The sequence below is a fragment of the Buteo buteo genome, chromosome 11 (assembly GCF_964188355.1).
Source record: "Buteo buteo chromosome 11, bButBut1.hap1.1, whole genome shotgun sequence".
NCBI classification, from domain to species: domain Eukaryota; kingdom Metazoa; phylum Chordata; class Aves; order Accipitriformes; family Accipitridae; genus Buteo; species Buteo buteo.
The window spans coordinates 39,594,488-39,616,240 of NC_134181.1; the positions used below are offsets into that span (position 1 = coordinate 39,594,488).

The 21,753-nt window shown below is 39.5% G+C and overlaps 1 protein-coding gene across 16 annotated transcripts in view; it reads right to left on the reverse strand.

The window, feature by feature from the left end:
* The window catches only part of DEPDC5 (DEP domain containing 5, GATOR1 subcomplex subunit), a 49,076-nt gene that overhangs the window by 18,553 nt on the left and 8,770 nt on the right, over nucleotides 1-21,753 (reverse strand). For 11 of the 16 annotated variants that reach the window (XR_012652353.1, XM_075041693.1, XM_075041683.1 and 8 more), the window contains exons 11-31: nucleotides 21,514-21,583; nucleotides 21,035-21,107; nucleotides 20,197-20,300; nucleotides 19,796-19,870; nucleotides 18,834-18,968; nucleotides 18,289-18,350; nucleotides 18,123-18,196; nucleotides 16,878-16,947; nucleotides 16,332-16,368; nucleotides 15,476-15,596; nucleotides 14,181-14,404; nucleotides 12,399-12,602; nucleotides 11,747-11,882; nucleotides 9,935-10,032; nucleotides 6,517-6,582; nucleotides 4,998-5,181; nucleotides 3,684-3,844; nucleotides 2,491-2,608; nucleotides 2,155-2,322; nucleotides 1,058-1,277; nucleotides 38-171 (exon numbers count right to left, since the gene is read on the reverse strand). Coding sequence is in view for 15 of the 16 variants with exons in the window: in XM_075041693.1 (XP_074897794.1) it covers nucleotides 38-171; nucleotides 1,058-1,277; nucleotides 2,155-2,322; nucleotides 2,491-2,608; nucleotides 3,684-3,844; nucleotides 4,998-5,181; nucleotides 6,517-6,582; nucleotides 9,935-10,032; nucleotides 11,747-11,882; nucleotides 12,399-12,602; nucleotides 14,181-14,404; nucleotides 15,476-15,596; nucleotides 16,332-16,368; nucleotides 16,878-16,947; nucleotides 18,123-18,196; nucleotides 18,289-18,350; nucleotides 18,834-18,968; nucleotides 19,796-19,870; nucleotides 20,197-20,300; nucleotides 21,035-21,107; nucleotides 21,514-21,583 (2,534 nt within the window). In the remaining variant the exon portion in view is untranslated. The remainder of the gene's footprint in view (nucleotides 1-37; nucleotides 172-1,057; nucleotides 1,278-2,154; nucleotides 2,323-2,490; nucleotides 2,609-3,683; nucleotides 3,845-4,997; nucleotides 5,182-6,516; nucleotides 6,583-9,934; nucleotides 10,033-11,746; nucleotides 11,883-12,398; nucleotides 12,603-14,180; nucleotides 14,405-15,475; nucleotides 15,597-16,331; nucleotides 16,369-16,877; nucleotides 16,948-18,122; nucleotides 18,197-18,288; nucleotides 18,351-18,833; nucleotides 18,969-19,795; nucleotides 19,871-20,196; nucleotides 20,301-21,034; nucleotides 21,108-21,513; nucleotides 21,584-21,753) is intronic. The other 5 variants (XM_075041692.1, XM_075041688.1, XM_075041691.1 and 2 more) reach the window with 3 other exon arrangements.

The following is a 21,753-nucleotide window of genomic DNA, read 5'->3' on the forward strand; positions in this document are numbered from 1 at the left end:
CCAGTGCTCTTCACACAGCCTAGTTGTAGAGACTCACTTCTGACTGGCTTCCATCTGCAGCAGAGCTGAGAGTGCTGAGGTTCCTTTCTTCCCAATGGGAGGCCCAGACTGCTCCAGAGAGTGGGTGGGAATTGGACCAGCAATCTGCAAGCCTTTCATGGCAGACCCTTTCTAACAAAGAAAAAATGAAAGCACAGACTTTAGTCAAGCTGGGCTTAACTAGTAAGCAAGAACACAACACCTCACGTCAGCAGGTCTTTAATAGGTACACTTTAAAAAGGGAGTTAAACCACAGGTATACAAGAAATGGAACAGCCTAGAGTCTTGTGTGGATGCTATCTCAAAATAAAATGGATGTTATTTTGGAAAAGGTGGATTTGCTCTGAAATAGATTACGCCATTCTGCGTGTGAATTGGAAAAGAATTTCATACGCGCTGACCAGTTTCTCATCACCTTCTTGAAACTACTGTTCACCAGGAATTCACCCATATGGTTCTCTTTTCACAATCCATTTCCTAAGTCTGCAGCACGCAGCCAACCCAGCTAGAAGTTACCAGCTTAACTACCTCACAGATCCCTTTTTATCAATTATCTGCATCATAAGGTGCAATAACATGTCCAGGCTAACCACACCTACAGCACAAAGCAATGCACATTTGCAAAGAGGTGGCATCAGGCTTATAGTAAGAGAACATCAGCTGAGGAAAAAACAGAGCACCAACAGACTAAGGCATGGCTTTGCTATGTAGAAGAGCTTGGCTTCTCATTGAGTGAGCTAACTGTTCTGATTCTGGTTCCAGCCACAGCAGCACGGGATACACATTCCAGGTAAATGTAATTAGTTCCAGAATAGCAAGGTGTTAGCAAGGCCATACTATTTGAAATCTGAAATAGTACATTAATCAGCACTATGCTTTATGCATGGATTACCCACACATACACACATATACCCTCCAACTTGCTTGGGATTGTCTTAAAGTGTCTCTGCTAATGCTTCATTAGATGGTTCAGATAAAACTCAAACTCAGCTTCTCACCCAACTAAAAGCTGACTCACTCGAATCATTCGATCAGATCGATGGCGTCGACGAATGCGGTTCAAACCCTCCACAAAGCGAATGAATCCATCCAGGAGCTGCCACTCCTCCTCATCAGAACGGGGCTTGTCACCGTACACATCGCAGTGCACTTCTCCTTCCATAATGCGCTTTGTGGCACTGATGCAGGCAGGCAGAAGCAGAAAGCGGGTCCTCCAAAATTTCAGTGACTCAATAAGGCTGAAGGAACACGGAAGACAGGAGAGAGTTCAGCACAGTTTCCTATGAAGGATTTTACAGTAAGTAAAATACATATCTATCTGCTGTAAATTTCAGTGAGTAGTGACAATCTCATTCTGCTGTCCCTGAATGAGAAAGAGCAGATATGCAAACAAATGGTCAGCAATATGAGTATGACTGTGAAGTATTAAAAAGTTCACAGGCAAAAGACAGAACAAGGCTATCTTCAAAGTAATTGTATCATAGAAATATATTTTCTTTTCTGTAAAAGATAGGCTACAACAACTTTTTCTCTAAAAATAAGCAAAGAAAAAGGAATTTTAAAGGTACACATTAGAGTAGGAAACATTTTGATTGAGACGTGAAAAGAAACAAAGATAGGTTTTGTTGAGAGAAGATATCAAAAAGGATATTGATACTAGTGGAGATATTCCACATTGCTAATAAGAAGCCCTGCTCTGCATAGCTTAGGAGTAGGACTACAGTCAAGCTAAGCCTAGGACTCAAGCAAGCCTTCAACAGATTCAAACTAAATGGAAGTTTTGAGTCAGATCCAGAAATGAGTAAGAAGCCAAGAAAAGCCTCTGTGTGGTACAAAATGCCATCGTATTTCTTTGCATTTGTAGCAGAGGAAAAAAAATAGTTTATGCTGAATTCTGCAATCAAGACTTTGTATCAAAGATCAGAGAATGCAACAGCAACAGAGTAAGATTCCTACAAGGCAACAGCTGCTAGCACCATACAAGTGAAAGCAGGCCAGTTACTCTCCCTGGAGCATTGAGCATTTGTGGGTTGAACGTGTTGAAGAAATTTTAGGTCAAAAAGGAAAAGAGGCAATTAGGACACAGAACAGTCTGGATGGAAAAGGAGATCTCACCTGAAATCCTCAGAGCCAGCAGAGCAGATATACTGATCCAAGTAATTCCACTTGTACTCTTCTAGTCTCTCATGGGAAAATTCTACCCAGCAAGAGACAAATTCAGAGTCAGAGTGTGACGGGCACAAGCTGTAAGTGTAGTTTATCTGAGCAGATTCGTATGGATACCTAAAAGAGAAGACACAAACATTAATCTCAGCATCATCAATAGCAGTGCTTCTCTTTCATCTCCTGAAGAGAAAGAAGGTTCTACAGTCTGCTCTTTCAAGCAAGTACAGACAGCTGGAAAAGCATGTTCATCAGAACATTGATAGCAAACAGCTCAGAGATACTCACTTTGGCAGGTATCGAGTCACAGTAATTATTTTGTCTTTTAGTGTTACTTTGTGGAAAGTACGGCCCATACTCAGCCAGTACTGATCTTCTTCCTCAGGTCGATTTCTTGATACAAGACCTAATTGTAAAAAGCAAAACATACCCCCTTTCAGCTTACTGCAATAGTCAGACCTTTGTCAACAAACGGTACCTATAGAAAGAGACTCTAGAATTGGGCTTCTGAACTCAAGACAAACTAAAAGCCATCTTTCAGGCCACCTTTTTAAGGAACACATGCACGATGAGCCTTTTGTTCTTACAGTTAAGATTTCCTACTATCACAACTGAAGAAGGGGGACATTCACAATTCATACATGACAAATATAGACCTTCTCTAGTCAGGACAACTAGAGAACAGTCAATATGAAGTGCTGAGAAACTGGTGGGTATGATGGTAAAGCTGGGCTCCACTTTCGCTTCCTCTCTGTGCTTCATTCCTGGAACTAACCACTTAAGCTCGGCACTTTACCAAAGGAGCCTTGCTGCCTGTTCCCAAACCAGTGAATAACAATCATATCCTATTCATGTATATTCCCTGCTCTATGAACACTGTATCATGCTGACTTGTCTAGAGAATATCCAGAAAAAAAGGCAGAAGTCAAACAGTAAGTCAGATTCTCTCAAAGGAATATGATACCCACTTAACCCACTCCAGTCCTCTGGGGTTTAATGAGGTTTAGCTGACTCATGGTTTCAGGACAATGAAGTTTTACTTGTCTACATGGAACCTTCACAGTTATTTTAGAGTTGGGAAACTGCTTCTAGTTGGGAGCTTTAGGTCTGTCTTCTGCAGTCATCATATGAATTGTGTTTAAGATGTATTCAACCAAACAGCACTCAAGCCATATTTCATTTGGGTTCACCATCATGAATGAGGCCAGTTTCTTATTACAGTTCAAAAGTCCTGCACCTGTCCCTTCACGGTGCAGCTGAGTTGTTTGTGCTGCCCCAGATCAGGCTCTCCCCCAGCAAAGATTTTCATATAACAGCAACAAAACCACAAAACCACACCAAAAAAAAAAAAAAAAAAAAAAAAGAAAGAAAAAAAGAACAGAGGGCTTCAATAAGCATCTATGCCCAATTCATAGGGGTTACTGGGACTGGCAGAAGGACAGAAAGACAAAAGACTGAATTGTCAATACGAAGTCACTCACCTCGACTATAAAGGGGACTGCTGCTGAGCGGGGGTGGCACAGTTGTGGCTGGTTTCTGTGGTTTGGATTGCACAATAATTTGATAGCCTTGCATGAGACGCTGACAAATAAACTCCTCAAACACCTGTTGGGCTGTCATCTGCACTCCTTCCTCATCTCTCCTGAACACAAAGGTTAAGCAGACTAGAATAAGGAAGCTGACTACACACCTATTCTTAGCTCTGCATTTCCCGATTGAGGATTTATGCCTGCACTGGGCTCTGTGCAAGTGGAGCCCTCTGCCTGTGAAAACCAACCTGCAGGAACAGGAGAGAAAAATGGGTACCTTTCTATTTTAAACAGGTGGTAATTAGCTGTCTGGCAATACTTATTAATGCCTTTGAAAGCAGTTTGGCAACTAGTAACAAATTTGCTTACAACAGTTGTGAAACTTCCACTAAATTCACCAATGATCACTTTTACAGCATTTTGCAGAGAATCTCTGTGCAGTTTGTAAACATTCAGGAGAGCTCAGAATTGCAAGTGTGCAGGCAATGCTCCACCCTCTCCCACAGCAGGAAGTCTAGAGCACACAGAGATTAAAAGACACATCACTATGGCATCTTATTACAACTACTTCTGCTCTGAACCTCACTTTCCTGCTATAAAGGGACATTTGACATTTCTTCATTAATCCTGCTATTTCCTGTGCATTTCAATCACTCTGACTAATATTTCTGTTTTATTCCCATAAGGCAGCAATGTGAACAGGTCTTTCTGATGTCTTACAAGTTATGGCAAGTTTGAAAAGTGTTTAAGAAGATGAGACAGCTTCAGAAAAAAACCAAACCAACCCTATTAAGGAACAGTTACCAGAGACCTCCAAGAGAAGCCAAGAAGTTCTACTTATCCCACTAACACTGTTTTCCACCAAGATTCTTTAAACTAAGATCCCTGAAAGTGAGGATAAGCATCTCAATCACTGTGTATACACATGCATTTGCTCATTTACTGTTTCCAAAATACTTTCTAGAAAATAGGTTAACAAAAATAATAGCTTGAGGTTGATTTTTTTTGATTGAAACACAACAGAACAAGAGATGTAAAGTTTTGTACGCAAAAAATTTATAACATAAAATCTGCAGAACACGATACTGTCAGATGGTAACATCAGAAAAGGTGCAAAGTTACCACTGAAAAGAGAAAAATCTAAGCATTCTGCTGCTAACGATGTTAGCAATTCGTCTTTCTCTTGTACAGTTTCTCTTCCATCAACTGCGCCCTAAGCGCTTTGAATCAATGCAAGTTACTTTACAGAGAAGGTGCTGGCCAAACCTGTCAATGTCAGCTTCTGGGAGGAGATCATAGCAACCCTCAGTGTAATCATTCTGCAGACTCTGACGGTCAGGGAAGTAGTCCGTAGTAAGAGGGAGACATGCCGGAGTAGTGAGAGATTTCCAGTCCACTCCAACTGTACAACAGAAGCCTGGCACTACGGGGGGAGCAGACAGCGTCAGAACTGCCTCGTCGTATCATTGGGGGGGGCAGACAATGGGGGTATATATGGTCACCCATGAAAAAACAGGGTGCAGAGGAAGATGAAAGAAATGTGTGAAGAGGAAAGTTAGAATGAGGGACAGAAACAGAGTTGGCATAAAGTCAACAGGGACAAAAAGGGGGTGGAATGGGAAGGGAAAAGGAAAGTAGGACGGGAAGAAGGGAGGGAGAGAAAGAGACAGAGTTTGTTAAACAATGCAGTGCACATGCTAATTCAATCCCATCATGCAAATGGCATTCAAAGTTAATACATTTAATTTTCTCTTGATTGAAAAGCTAGAGCTGACATAGCCACCACTCTTTCAAAATTACAGCGAGTCAGGTGCAGTTACTCATTATTAATAAAACAGATCAACATTCCAAGTCTGAACAAGACCAGCTTTGCATCCTAGACAACTGCAGAAAGAGCTAGGGATGAGGAGAGAAAGAATGACAGACCAGCCTCTTTCTGGAATAGTACAACAGCAGAAAAGGGAGTATTTCTGTAGTTACAAAAACAGAAGACAGATCCACAGGAGTGGGAAGACCAGAAAAATAGTGACTTGAAAAGCAATCTTTCCCCACACCCTTTCCTAGAGTTATGTTGCAATTTTGAGATTAGAGATCTAAAACTAGACATTAAAAAGCAAAAGCTAACTAAATTATATCAAATCTTCAATTCACTACTGCACTACATTCTAACCTGCCTCAAATGATCTATATCAAGGCACTTGGCCAGCTACTATTTCTTAACATCTTGCCATAGAGATCTTACAGACAGAAAGTTATTTTACTATAAAAATGTTAACATTAATGGCAGGAACACTGTACAAGAATGTAATACAGGACAGACCGCTATAAGGAAAAAAAAAAAGTTTTCTTAAGCAGTCACACACTTATTTCTGTATTAGATGAAGACAGATATTTCTCAGTAAATGGTAACAAAATCAGAAACTGACTGTACTACTTCTGCTTCAGTTAGCTGGTGCCAAGTAAATTTTTCCTATTGAGAGGCAGATAAGAGTTCAGCAGTTTTAGCTTTTTGCATAATAGTGCCTGGTAAGGAAAGAATTTCAGATGTAATACAACAACCAGTTTCATATATTCTTAAGAGATATAGAACTGCAATCACAGTGAGACACACAGTACAGGGAAAACCTGCAAATTACTGCAGGGCAAAATAAAATACTGCCAAAAGCCAAGTAGGCTCCTCAGTTTCTCGCCTACCACCTCCTGATGCCTCTATATATGTACATGCCCTTTCCCTCCCTATCTTCCCACCTATGCAAACTCTTTTCCAAACCTTTCTCCTGCTTACTTGGATCTGGAGAGTTAGAGACAGCATCTTCCAAGGAATCCTTGTTCTGAGTTTTAAGGTTAGTCCCTACAAGAAAGAAATATGTATTTTATTTTAAGCAATTGTGCACTTCACTTTCATTTCAAATAAAAATAAATCAAAAGCATGCAAATGTTTTAAGAATATGGCATTTTTCTCCTTAGAAAGAACTCAGGGTTCTGCACAGCAGAAAAATACAAAAAGCCAACTAATGAGTAAAAAAAGACATCTTTGATGAAATTCGAGTATCTCATTAGAAGTGTTCAGTAGCTAAAAAACAAGCAAAAACAACCTCCCTGAAATGGTGAAACACATCTTGAAAAGTAGATACCATAAAAAAGCAAATAATAAAGAAGAGTCACCTGTAATCATTTAGCTTGCTAATCTCAGGGTCTCAGTAGCTAAGTACTTTTAAATACATCCAGTACTCAAAACCAGGATCTTTTTTATTGGTTTTCTGATTTTATGAGCACAGGATAAGTTAAGAGGAAGAATTTCATAATACACAGGAGCAGCAAGAAAGAAAATTGTAGCAGTCTGACTCAGTAGAAGAGAACCCATGCATAAGATTCTAATTATCTAAGACTCTAAAGAGTCTAAGTGATTTATGAAAATCACAACACAGATTTACTCCAATTCCAATATTTTTAGGCATAAACTACCAGTACGCATTTCAGCTCTCTGCCAAGGGGTGGGGAGGAAACAAAACAAACTGTTGATCTTCTTGACTCAGCAAATACAAACTACCTCTTTATCCCTTGCCAGGCTGAAAATTTGAAAAATATTAATTAAGCCTTCAGTTCCCCTAAATAGGTCCAATATATTAACTACAGACTGTTTAAAACTACCATGTTCTCAAAAGGCAGCAACTTCCATTATGTTTCAACCTGCAAGACATACCTTAGTTCACACTTCACTAAAAGAATAGTAAGGAAGTTTTTATTCATTGTGAAGGGAGACAAAATGATAGCTATCGAAGAGATGCTCAGTTTTTGAGCAAAATTCAGTTTATACTAAACTAAGACTAATAACGGACTTAAGACTAATGAAAATTTATGTTCAAGTTTTGAAAAGGACTTAAGACACTATGATTTTCCTCACTATCAAATGGATTCATTCTAAGCAGCCCACTAACCTGGAAAACAGATACTAAAACTACAACTCAGTAAACACCAAGCCAACATCATGCTAGGGTACCCCTTGACCAGTTCTTCCTACTCCCCATTTCACATCTGTCTGCTGTATTTGCACCAATATTTATGCAGCTATGGTGAAACAATCCATACGGCAAAGAAAAAAACCCAGTTACTCTTCATTTGGATCAGTTCCCTGAGCTGGTTCACCACGTAGCTGTATAAACAGCTGTTGTGGCACATAAAAGGAAACAAGCAGCTAAGGAGACAAGAAAAATTGCCAGCTTAAAATGCATTTATCAAAATACAAATTTCAGGAAGCCTCCAAATATTTAGAAGAAGCCACTTTTATGAAACTAGTTTATGTAGATTTATCCAGGAAATTGATATCAACATCATAGATGTTACTCTAAATAGCATTTACTAACAGAAAGGCTGGTTATCTGCTTCCATGATGATGCCAGTAGAAAGCAGAGGAGCTGGCTCAAATTGGCATTAATCTTTCACCAACTCCACTGATGCCATCTGCCATCTAGTTAGGGAATTGCAACGAGATTTATTTGCTCTGAACTGTCATCTACCATCTGCTGGACAATAGAGACAACATACTGAATGTCAGCATAAATAGATGGGGTGATTTTTCACTGTGAAGCCCATGTTGCAGCAAAACATGCTGTGGGCAGCAGAGGAGAACCAGATGAACTGAAAAAATCATATTTTTGGAAATTTAAAAAAAAAAAACAAAACCAAACTGTTTCATTTCATAGGTGACTCAAACCATAAGGGAGGAAACATAAGTCAAATCACTGAGTCACAGTGTGGTAGCTACAGATGGCTAAGGGCATTTCTTCAGGGAAGGTGCTCATAACCACTGTCACAAAGACAGGCACAGCTTAACTTCCACCACATACGTGATTTATATCCAATCTACAGACACAAAAGACTTCTATAAAATGCAAGCATGTTTATTGCCAGGATATGCTCTGCATCTACGTTGTGCAAATTGTATCCAACAGCTGAAATGCAATTTAGCAATTGGAAGAACAAACAGCTTATCTGGAAGGCAGGGGAAAAAAAAAAAGTAAAGCAAGAAAATGAAATGTATTCAGATTAAATTCACAGAAGGAAACAACAGAACAAAATCACTTTAAATGAGACTACGTGAACACAAGAAAATTAAGTCTGTTAACTTCTTTATGGCTCTTCAAGGTATGAGCATAGGGGAAAACATAATTGTTTTCATCCAAATGTAATTCAGAAGGGTGATTTTTTTTTTAATAATCTTTGAATTGGTTTTGAAAAAAAGAACATAAGTCTTGAATGCTGTAGTTCAAATGATCCAATTTTTTTCCACGTGCCCATCTAAAAAAACATGTCCGTAAAATCAGGAAGTAGGTTACAAAAAAACAGACAACACAACAGAACGCTTAGTGTGGCATATTGTTCCAATTACAGGCTTCAAAAGAAATGTTGAGAATTTCCACTAATTCAGGGGTCTGGGTAAGGTAAGAAAGACAGTGCTAATCTTCAACTGAAAGTACAGACATGTGCCTTCTCTCAAAAACGTGATGAAATATTTCAGGCTATGTGAATAACATTTAGTATAAGCAGCGCCATGGTCAAAATGCCTAAAATCTAGAGAAAGTGCTTTTGTAGATAATGACAAAAAATGCTAGAAAACACTGAATCCCAGAACTTACCACACAAAATAAACATGTTTTTTTACAGCTTCTCTCAAAACCTAGATAGGACCAAGCTTTATTCTTTCCATCAGCTTGTATATGTAATATACATATATATTCAAACAAGTTTCTTAATCCAAAGGGTGACACCTTAGGGCAAACTCACCCAGAAAAAGAAGTTCTGAACAATACCAGTGCATATTTAGTTATTTTTTGTGTCTGGTTGTCAGTGCTTTGTTGTTAAGGAACTAAGCAACTGCCTGAGAGCTTATCATATGTAAACAATAAGCATCTTACTATAGTAAAGTTTATAAGACATACCTAGAGAAATAGAACCACATTAAACAAACAAAAAAGAACCCAAAAAACAACCACCCAACCCAAAAAGCTACCACACACCAAAAAGTCCAAGTAAGAGCATTAACAGATCACTCAAAGTTGAAAACTGTTTTTCCATTATTGATTCTTTCTACTTTGTAATGCCTGGCCTGCCCACCTTCCATGACTTCTGGCTCTACTACTTTGTCACTGCTAATAAGGAAGGGCCTTCTCTCCCAACTCCATGCTCTATCATTGCTCTATTACCTGCACCGTTGCTGCCAGCCAGACCATTAGAGTACTCTTCTGTTCCGCTGAAGCTCAGGAAAGAGGCACTGTCACCTGGATGCCGAGAGCTGATATGCCTAGAGAAAAACAAAATAGCCTGTATTATACAAACTTTCCTCACTCATGCCACTCCTTGCTTTTAACAAGGGCTGATATAACAAATAACAAGTAATCAGCCTGCCATCTCAGCTGAGTCAGTGGTGAAACCATGTTCTTAATGATGTTTGCAGAGATGGTAACAGGCACAAAAGCAGCACAGAGATGGCCATAACAATATTCCATATCTGCCCATACATGTTTGGTCTTTGCCTCTAGCAATAACCAATGCACTGTCTTTGCAGGACAGTGGACAACCAGCTACTTGCATACCTCCCAGGAGAGAAATAAAACTTAGCTAGTTATTTACAGAGCTGATTTCATAGTCTACAAAACCAATATTCCAGACTGAGCAAATTGCTTTGGATGAGTCCATCATCCACAGAGATGACAAAGAGATCCAGAAAAAGAATTATCAAGAATGACACAAGAGATTGGCGTTAATGACAAGATACTTTACCACACTTGGATGTACTTATGAAGTAATAAAAAGGCAATCTTTTTTTTTTTTTAAAGTAGAACTAGGGAACAAAGTTGGTGAGGATGATGCAACACAGAAAGAGATTAGAGTATTCTAAAGGACAATACAAAGTATAAGACAGGACAACAATTTCCCTATAAAAGAGAAAAAACAACCAACATGAAAGACTAATTAGGCAGTGCAATCCCCTGAAGGAATTCTTGAAGATAGCAGGAAAAAACCATGAAAATTAAAAAGGCAGAGTATACCAGCAGTGTACTCACTCTGGACATCCAGAAACAGTATGTAACATGAATTTCTATAAGCATACAAGAGGAAAGAAACACATAGCTGGAAAGATACCAAAGTTAACGATGAAAGAAACAAACTCATTGGGAATTCTAAAGTTCCCTAAGCTACAAAATGGTTTTGGTAAACAACATTTAATAATGAGTGAAAAACACAGACAAAATGTTGTCAATAAAATAATAATCAGATAAAAACCTGATAAGGTAAGACTATCTGGAGATTGGAGAACAATTGTGCAGCTTGAAAAATGGCCTAGGTGAAGTGAATGATCTAATTTCTCTCACTGTAAAAACAGCCTCCCCACGACTATGCCACATCCAGTAACACTGGGATCTTTTTCTCTTCTTGGAGCCAACAATCAATATAAGCTCCCAACACTGACCAAAGCCTGTTTTTTGAAAGAAAACTAGTTTACGAACACAGGTACTTTCTTTCATTTGCAATCCATCCCTGATGTTTATGATGGCTGTATTTCTTATCAGCACGGGGAAGACAGGACTGAATGGATAGCACTGAAATTGCTCAACAGTTACTGTGAGGCAAAGCTATGCCCTGTGCTAAAAAATGTTCTATTCCAGGATGATGGTCACAGCTATTGGGATAATAAGTCAAAATTTAAAGACACAGGCTTTTATAAGGCAATTTTGAACAATTCCATGAATGATGCATTGTATTGCATGTGCACTGCAAGCCCTATGTGATAAACAACCATCTTCACCAAATTAGGGGAGGTAAACCATCTCCAGCCTTGCCAAAAGAGCTTTATATCTCAAAATAAAAGTATATATTGCATATGTGGCACTGATACAGCATATTATTAAACTTAAAGATCACAATCTGTAGCTGCCTTACTGTAACATATATAAAATTTTAAGGAAAAGGGGTGTTCATGCAAAGTCTACACAGATTCATCCTAAGGACCTCACCTGCCAGTTGCCTCGTGGTAAGCCAGTTCCAGCAGCTCAGCAGAGGAATGCGTCAAATCCTGCTGCCCGTTGCCCTGCATTTCTGCCATATTCTGACGGGTTTGATGATGGATCTGGATAGCTTCTCCTGATGGACCTACACAGTTACAGTTTGATCATTAATCACCACATCTGAATTGATTCCTCAGTTGCTTGTACCCTCCTTTTGTCAACAAATATGCAATGCTAACTAATGGAAATTAAGAAAGTGTCTTTATGAACTCTTCAAAGACTTGAACCCCTGGCATCTTCTCTGAAGCCAGCGAAGGAGAACATTCTTCTAAACATTTTGGAGGGCCTACTTACAAGGCATTAAACAAATATGAGAACAATTCAGCACCTGAAAGTCAACCCAAATTAGTGTTACAGTTCACTTCAACAGCCTCCATCTACTGTAAGATTGTTCCACAATACCTGATGCTGCAAGTTTGCCAACAGATGGTAATATTTTCAAAAAAAAAAGATCTCTGATTTATCAAGCTTATACACTTTGTTCAGCCTCTGTTACAGCACAGAGTACTTCAAGACACAAGAGTTCACATCGGTTCTCTTGTGTTAATGATTAGACAAGGAAAAAGTAACACCAATCTAATATGCTATGAAACAGACTTACCCACAGGAAAAGTGTGCATCCAGCGCCTCCTGTTAGATGTAAGTTTCATGGGCATGCGAGATGGGGCAAACGGGTTTATCAGTGCTCGCTGGGGTGTATATCCCCCAGGCCGAATGTGCAGCATGGATTCTGCACTGCCAACATGGAACCTCCCAGGGGCACTGGAGTCACGTTGCTGAGACTCCAGCATGTTCTCAAGGACATCTAGAAAACACAACTTAAAGTCAGCATGAGATCACGCAGAAGCCAAGCAAAAGAGAATTAATTGCTTAGGGATATAACGATTCCGCAGGGTAAGTGGGAATAAGGAGAGCTGAGGAGTAGGCAGGGAGAGAAGCTGAAAACAAGTTACAACATAAACAAGAATCCAGACAAGAGAGAGTATTATTTCATCTGCCATTACAGCACTGCTGTATACTGTGTCACTTTATACTAAATGAAGCCATAGAGAAACCACTTGCTAAGTCAACTATGAAGAATTACTCAGAGCTTTGACAATTCCTGAGAAATCAAAAGACTGACACACCAGAAACTTCAGGATGAGTTTCGTACATCAGGAGATGTACAGGCAAAAACACAGCAGAAGCTACAACTGAGCAACATATGCCTTTTTTGTAACATTCAGATTTGACCACTGAAATAAGGGATTACTTCCAGAAGACATGGGACGCAATCTCAGCAAGCTAGCAGTTAGTCACTACTATTCAATGTAGAAAAGAAGTGCAGTCATTTAGAAATAGGAGAGAGAAATACACCAGATGACTAAGTAGCAATTACTCTGTTCAATAAACAGAAATCCCAAAGAGAAGGGTCTCATTTACCACTCTATACTGTCAACTAGAACATGTGAAAACACTCAGTTATTCTGACCCTTCCCTCCCCACCAGTCCTATTCCACACACATCGCCATCCAGTTGCACACCTTCAGCTGGGTCACAAGGCTATCCTTCGAACTAAAGGAGTAACAGAAATACAAAAAAAATAGTATATATTAACTGACAGCAGGAGAAAACATGAAAGGTAAATGTAATGTGAAGTACGCTGTGTGATAGCAGTTCCACACCAGTAAATCCAGTTCCTGTAACAGGATGAATATGGTATCAGGTGTCATACAGCATGACATAAAAACCCCATAAAGAGCCTTCAGGGACAGAATTTTACAGAAGATCAAGCAATTGCAGGAGGAATACAATTTACCTAGAAATTAGTTGGGCCTGTAGAAGATACCGCTTACTGTCTGAGAACAAAATTAAACTGGAAGGAAAGAAAGGAGACTGCCAGCACTGCTAACACACCAAGATAGTTCAGCAGTACATTGTCAAAAGGAAGGATCCAGAAAGTGACTCTTAATGACAACAAATCCCTATAGAGAGAAGTTATAAGCAGGGTCCCCCAGGGCTCGTTACTAAGGCCAATTCTCATTTGATAAATTATAGGTGACCTGGATAATAAAAAGTCACTTGTATATGTCCACATTTGCAGGCAGGCACAGGAGAATAGTCAAATATTAAAGAAGGCAATAGACAAGGGAAAAGAGCAAATCAGTGTCAGGACATTTCTATTTAGGACAAGCCAATAAAAAAAAAAAGCAATGGAATTAGACAAGGATAACAAAGTGAGAGCACACACCCAGCCGTAGCTGAAGCTGCGGAAAAGGTGTACCATGCACGCTAATATAAGCACCATCTCCCCTGTGCTGGCCTGGCAGTGGCCAACACAAACTTCCATCTTCTCTCTCCCCTCTCACCACCTAAGGTACTTTCCCATCTGCCTTAGGCTGACCTCTGGTGCTGGTATAGCCCAAAGAGCTGCTGACTTCACACTGGTGCAGATGAGGCCGTGGGATCATCAGGATGTTGGAGATCTTGCCCAGTGAGCTGTCATCAGAAGCCTGGCTCCTCACCTCCTCTGGGGGCAGCGTGCGGCTCTGCAGAGAAGGGCTGCATGAGACGTCATAGGAACTAGAGCTCTTTCTGGTACGACTTTCTCTCTCCCTCACAGACCTGCTGAAAATAAACAGATATGTCCAGTGATATGAAAAAGACATTAATTCCTGGGTTATCAAGGGGCTTGAACAGGCCCAAGTCATGTAAGAGACTCAGTACTCAATAGGTGAACTCCAGAGGACTACAAGGAAGCTATCACTATTTTTTTGACTATGTGGGTACTATATACTTTTGTGGATCGTACAATAGAAAAACAGAACATCAAAATGCTTCCAGCATAACAGCTGTGAAAAGAGCATGCTTGACTTTATGCAATTCTACAGACACCAGAGCAAGCCGGTAATATTGATGTGATCTAGAAGATAATAGACCTAAGCCTACATTGCTAGGAACACATAGCTATAGGGAAATGACTTTTAATTATTAACTACATTAAACTGTACTGGCATCTTCCAGCATGGATTTCTACAAGCTGCTCATATTAAAAAGCATGTCTACATGCACAGCTTCCTCAGATTTAGACAATACTACTGAAAGGAGGAAAGCAAAAAAATACTTCAAAAGAAATTAATCAATTCCATATTCCTGAAAAAGCACTAAAATTTATAGGTTGTTCACTGAATCTGGCCAGGACCAGAGAATAATTAGCCTTTCTTCTCAGATGAAAGACCATGGAATATTTGAGAACCTGCACTCAGCTTCTCTGTTTCTTCTCTCATTCAGAAAGGCATCATTTTCAGGGAAGATTCCCCACCACTCTGTTCAGCACCAGTTACTAAGCAGTACATCAACCTAATGCTATTTCTACAACTCTGTGCAAGTCTATTGTGCAAGTACTTTCTTATCCAGCTTGCAAAATCTGCTAGGAACTTAGCAAAGAAGACTAGCTTCATTCTACTTCAAACGAAATTAAAGATGTAAGGAAAAAGTATACTTATGCCTTTTCCTAGATGCCACGTGCTATCTTAGAAGTAAAATACCAGACAACCAGCCATAAATACTAGCTACAGATAAAGCTTTTTGTTCAACTGTAAGCACGTGGAGCTTAATTCTCCTTGAATTTCTCAAAGCATTTTATGCATCAACCATAACATGGCTTCTCTAGAACTGGTACACTCACAAGCCTCTTACCTGAAAGTAGTACAGCGCTGGGCTCTGGATGGGCCTGGCAGTCTGAACACCTGGGCATCATAGCCATCATAATCTACCTGGATAGGCAGGGCATTCTCAGTGTCTTTTGGAGCCCCTAATGCTGAAACAGAAGTCATATAGCACTGGAACCTCTTTCAAGAATGTTTGAGATCTGCAAGTTAGAAGTATCCAACTCTCACTGCTAAGAAAAGTGTCTATTCCAAAAGAAATCACACATAAAAGTCTCACAAGCAGAACAGCTGGAGCACCTCAATTATCAAAGTTGGTGCCACTGAATCAGGGTTGCTGAGGCCCCAATATCTGTCCCCCATATACCCAAGACATTAAATTAATAATCAACAAATCAATCCTTGTATGAACAGGTCCCTCGAGTTCCCTCATGAGGGAATTGCACATTTTAAAGCACCTTTGAAAGAATGGACAGACTCACTTATAGAACATACACCTTCCTGAAATGAGGTGGTATTAGAAGAATGCAGGTATCTCCCACTGTAATTCTGTGGCCATAGCACTGACAACATCCCAAGCCAGTGAACGCCCTCCTGTCCTACTCCCACAAACAGTACCGCTAGCACACCAGCCAGACACCATCTATTCCTCTAGCCAGGTGACAAGCAGCCAGGGCAGAAACTCACCCCTCCGTAGTAGTTATTTGCCAAGGTAGCAACTGACATATGCACATTAACATCCTGGATAATGACTATGTGCTTTTAAAGGTTTTGTCCCTTCCCACAACTCATGGGTAATGTTTTTACTGAAATGTCATTGTCTTACTACAGCTGTTCGTTAGTTTGGGAGCCAGTGGGATAGATCATTCCAGAACAGAATTACTTACAGGCATCTCGGTTATTTTTTGCTTTCTCAGTCAGTGGCTGGAAGGTCCAACAAAGGAAGTGTGAAGTGACAAAAAAAAAAAGAAAAAAGAAAAAAAGAAAAAGAGAGAGCAAGACAAAAGACAGAGAGAGGGGAAACAGTCAGCATGTTCTAAGGAAATATCCCCCAGTGTGATCAAGCATCAGACTTAAACTTTATCCTGCTGACTCAGTGAGGCAGCCAGACCACTTCAGAAACCAATAGGGGTCACAGACCTGTGTAAAAAACACATCTTTGTCAACACCTTTCTTCCTCTCCATGACATTCTTCATTACAGAATGAAACTCTAATTTTTATGGTGGCTAAAACATTTCTCACCTAGTTTCATCCTAGAAAGGAAAGACCTACAAACTAGACCCTCATTCACAATCCCTACAACAATTACTACAGCTTTGCTTTCACTGTCTCTTAGCACAGATTGGTTACAGCTGTTTGAATACTTGCTAGAAAGATTCTGATGCTTGGCTGAGAAAAGCTATCTGACAAGATAAATCAGAAAGGTACCTACCTTCCTTCCTGCCAGCTTGATCCGTGGAGTGAAACTATTACACAGGAGCTGGCTTTTGGATGTGTAGAAACTGAAAGGAAAAACAGGGTGGCTCAGTTGTCTTCTAAGAATTTAACATAGTTGGTTAGCTCCACAGCAAACAGCCTGTGAATTTGAGCTTAGACGGAGAAAAGGGGATACATTCCTCTGCATAAGACGACATACGGAAAATACCGACAAATTATTAACTTGAGAGAAGCTACTCTTTCCTTAAAGACCAGTGTTTGATTCCCATACAGCCTCAGTCTGGACCTCTTAATATGGTTACATCTGCATTCCTCCATTCAATTCTTTCTACAGAAACGTATCCACTTTCACTGTCTATACATACTGTGCAGTTTACATGACTCTCTCCCTAATTTACATGACAATAATGACTCACATCAGCTACTTGAAAACTACAGACCTCCTCCCATTTGAAATAATTTAGTCATTAAGATCTGTTTCTTATTATCTGAATCTTTTAAATCCTGCCTTATTATAAGCCTTCAAACACCTTTTTCATCTATGGCAAAGACCAGATGCCTTCCAGCCACTCAAAAATACTGGGTATAAGAAACCCATAAATGCTAATTGGTTAGGACAGTCAATTAATGCATACAGATAGAAGGAGGTATTAAAAGAGAGAAAAAAATAACCCTACAGCAGAACAAGAACCGAAGACGAAGTGGTAGTTTTCATCCTGATCCCTGATCTCTATGTGTAGGGAAAGAAGAGAGAGTATTACGGCACAGAATGTTTACCAGAAAGCAGAAAGGAAATCTATCACGTCTTAGAGTGAAGCAGTGTAATGCTGAGCCTCAGTGTTTCCTGCAACTGTTCCACCATTTATCCATGTTATCCACATTTTCTCTACCTGTAACTCTCCATTTGAGATGTATTTGGTTTTACTAATAACCAATCTAGTTGAAGTGATTGTATTTTTTGTTTAGCTTCCTGACTTCCTTCCAGCACAGCTAAAGGCTAGAACTAAGTTAGCTGGAAAGAGAACTTAAGATCAAGACCTTTTCCTATGCAAATTGCCTATCATATCTGACACGTTGCATTAATGCCCAGAGTTCTGCAAGAACATTCCTAATCCTGCAAGACTATTGTAATATATGTCTTTGCTTCACAAGGAGAGCAGAGGAAATAAACAATGAAAGAATAGAATTCAACAGATTATAAAGCAGAAGTGTTTAGCAAAGGCTGATAGAGTTCACCTACCTATGGTTTATCCAGTGTGGAATATTGTAGTCATCACCCAATCTGGAGTCGCCAGGTCCACAGCGATTATGGAGCTGTAAGAGTAATTCAGAAACATAGCAACTAGTCACAAAATCAGTCACATTTCTAGTAGGAGTAGAGAGAAGGGAAAAGAAGCATGCATTACCTTAAAGAGTGGTACAGCATGCAGTGGTTGTTCTCCCATGCACACCAAGTCCACACCTATCCCTGTAAACAAAGAACAGTAGAGTTCAGCTATGTACCAAGCACGACTGATATACTAAGCCAAAACAGATCATCAACTTGAGCTGAAGGCCCAACTTGTATTCATACCAGATTTTAAGATGTAATTATATTGAAAATGGTAGTTAACAGTCCCGTGGTATGGTTACAAACCAACAGTGCCAGTGGGGATATAAGAAATGTTTCTTCTAAACAAATGCAAGTCATGCAAGAATATCCTTTAAGGGAAAGGTCTGCATGGACAGATGAAGTTCTGTATCACAAACAAAAGAAATTAAATGCCTCTAAGGTCTCCAAAAATCTGCCCATTTCAATATGAAGTGCAGACACAAGTCTCCCAGCTGTAACCCCTCTTCCCAGAGTACACAAGTTACAACAGATACTTTTTCATAGCAAGGAAAGGCTAGAGCTTTTCCAAATATATCTGTTTGCCTTCATAAAGATTACACAGTATTACTAGTTATTTACCATTGTCTATCATCCGCTGTTTGGTTAGAATCATAAGGAGTCTATCAACTTCAAATACACCCACACCTGGTGTGATAACCACAGACATCTGGCCAGTCCGATCAAAGTTCCGGTTTATGTAATGCTTGTCAAACACTAAGAGAAAGAATTAGGGAATACTTTAAAAGAAAAAAGATGCTGGATGGTTGGGTTTTTTTCAGAGCAAAGGAAGTGACTGTTAACAGTGGTATTAAACAAGCTTCCACAAAGCACATGCAAGCATGAGAGGGCTTGTATATAGCCTTGTCCAACCGATAAATGTTAATAAAGCTACAGGAGAGAGAGGAGTTAGGGCAGAAGAGAAGATGGGAACAAGATACATAAAAAGGAATATTTTTTCTCATATTCTTAATGTTTCCTTTATAACATCTCAAAAAAAACCCCAAAACCAACAAACCCCAAAAAACCCCAACAAGGTAAAGTCCATTACTAATCATTTAAATAACATCCTGTGCTCCCTCTCATGGGAGCCGTTAAGGTGACTGAACAACATCTGATGTACAGAATCACAAAAAGTATATCTTTGGAGAGCCCTTCCAGCCCATCAAATCCATCTCCCTGCTAAAAAAAGATGGATCAGGTTCACCTAAATCATGTTTGATCTAACCTGATTTTGAAATGCTTCCATAATTTAAAGTTTCAACTTGTATACCAAGAGTTTCTCATACAAATACACAGCTGAGAAGGCCCTGTAAATGGTTCCTGAAGCCTGAAATACCCAATAGTCAGTTATTTGAGAGCCACTGGTTTTCCAGAAACACACAAGCCAATTCTTTTGAGGCTGAAAATGATAACTTAACCACCTAATATTCCCCTCCTCTTCACAGTGTTAAGGAACAGGCAACAGAAGTCAACACCCATTTATTGGCAGCTGCTTTAATGGTTCTTCCCCTGTGTATTTTTACCCATTGTTCATAACTTACCATTGAATGAAAGATTTATGGCCTCCAGGTAGTTCCCTTGTGCTGAGGTAGAATTGTAACCTGGAGGGAAGCCCTCTGGACAGGTGTTCAGAAGGAAAAAAAGAAAAAAATTATCACCTCTGTATAGACTAGCTTTAAAAAAAAAATTAAAACAAAAACAAAACAAAACAAACAAACAAAACCCCCAAACAAACCAAAATAAAACTGCATTTGTAGTAAATCCCATCACTCCAACAAATTACAGGCAAAATTGGTATTGGTGTATCTCACAGAAAGACCCAAGCAAAATAGCTGAGCCAGGAGAGCACTAAGTAGTACAATACCAGACTCCAACTGAAACTAGAGAGTTTAGAAACAGAGAGAGAGAAGGGTAAAAGCATGGGAAAGGAGGATTCTTGTACCTGCTTGCTCTAGTCGTACTAACACAGGATACTGGATGAAAAGCTTTTTAATGGTCACAAGCAATGAGGTCCACTCTTCTCGTCTCTCATTCTGAACTACAACTCTATAAAGAGCACAAGTTAATGAGGATCATGAAAGAAAGCTATGAAGAGGAAGTGAGAAGGAATGAACAAACTATAGAAAAAGGAATGCACAAAAAAGCGAGTGTCTCTTCCTTCTGCTAGGCAGCACATTAGAATTACTGCATACTTGTAGCAATCACTAAGGTGTAGATGTACATGCAAAGCTGGACACATGCCCAGCCAGAATAATTTCTCACTTCTAGATGGGTGATCAACTTTATGTATCAACTAGCATCACTGTTCTGCAAAGCAGTAGGATTGCTAACCAGTCCAAGTTTAGAAACACATGACAGCTTCAACAGCTTCATCTGTTGTGACCATCAGCCAAACAGCTCCAGTACCTAACTGCAAACACTTCTGGTTTCAGCAATGGCACCATCTGTTCTTCAACTACTCAAGAATGTAAAGATCTGAAAAATAGCCAAGCCTTATGCAAAAACCACTCCCAACACTACAGAACTTTTAAGTTTACTGACAATTCCAGTAGAGCACAGACAACACAATATTCACATGCACACGGAAGACTGACTTAGCAAATATGGGTGTGGACTCACTGATGGAATGGGGACTGCTCATCAATTTGCTGCCAATTTCAGACATAGATGTTTTTCACTGTCTTAATTCTCTGCAAGGTCCTACAGTTACTAACATGATATTCTCCACATGGGTTGCACATATACTGTAGGACAAGAGGTAAAAGAACTGGAAGACATACTTGTAAAAATCTTCATAAAATCTTCCCTCATGATCCTGCCGAATTGACGCACGATGTGATTCAGGAAACTCATCTGAAACAGAAGCAAAAGCACATATTATCCTATGCTTTTGTATAGAAATGACTCATCTTTTCTAGTAAGAAGCTATTATTTCCATTTTAAAAAAAAAAAACCAAACAACAAAACCACTTTGAGAAATATCAGATCTCCTACACAATATTAAAATTGCTTTTAAACCAATATGACAGCTTGAGTATGATGAGGAAAATTTGCCATATATTCTTCTACATAAGGTTTTCATTGCAGTACTTTCATAAGAACGGCTGTGTATCCACTGTGCTTGGTAGGGAATACCCTGGACATGGGCATTAAAAAAAAAAAAAAAAGGGAAAAAAGTCACTGGCAACCTGTGACCAACTTTAAAGAGAGAAGGAGATGGGTTTTAAAACAGAAACATGAAAATACAGAATTTACATACCTATAGATTTTGCTTCATAAAATGTTCTAGAAAATAGAACCACTGTCACTTCATGGCTGCAATTCTTCTCCTGTCCAGGAAAAACAGATGAAAAAAGAAAACCTTAAGGGTCACATTCAGTAGAAAACTGTGTATATACACATAAGGTAACAGCCTCCTTCCCCTCACACCTAGGGCCAAAGGTAACTAGAAAAAGGCAGACTGCTGTATTAATATACCTCCATGAGTGCTGCATGTGCC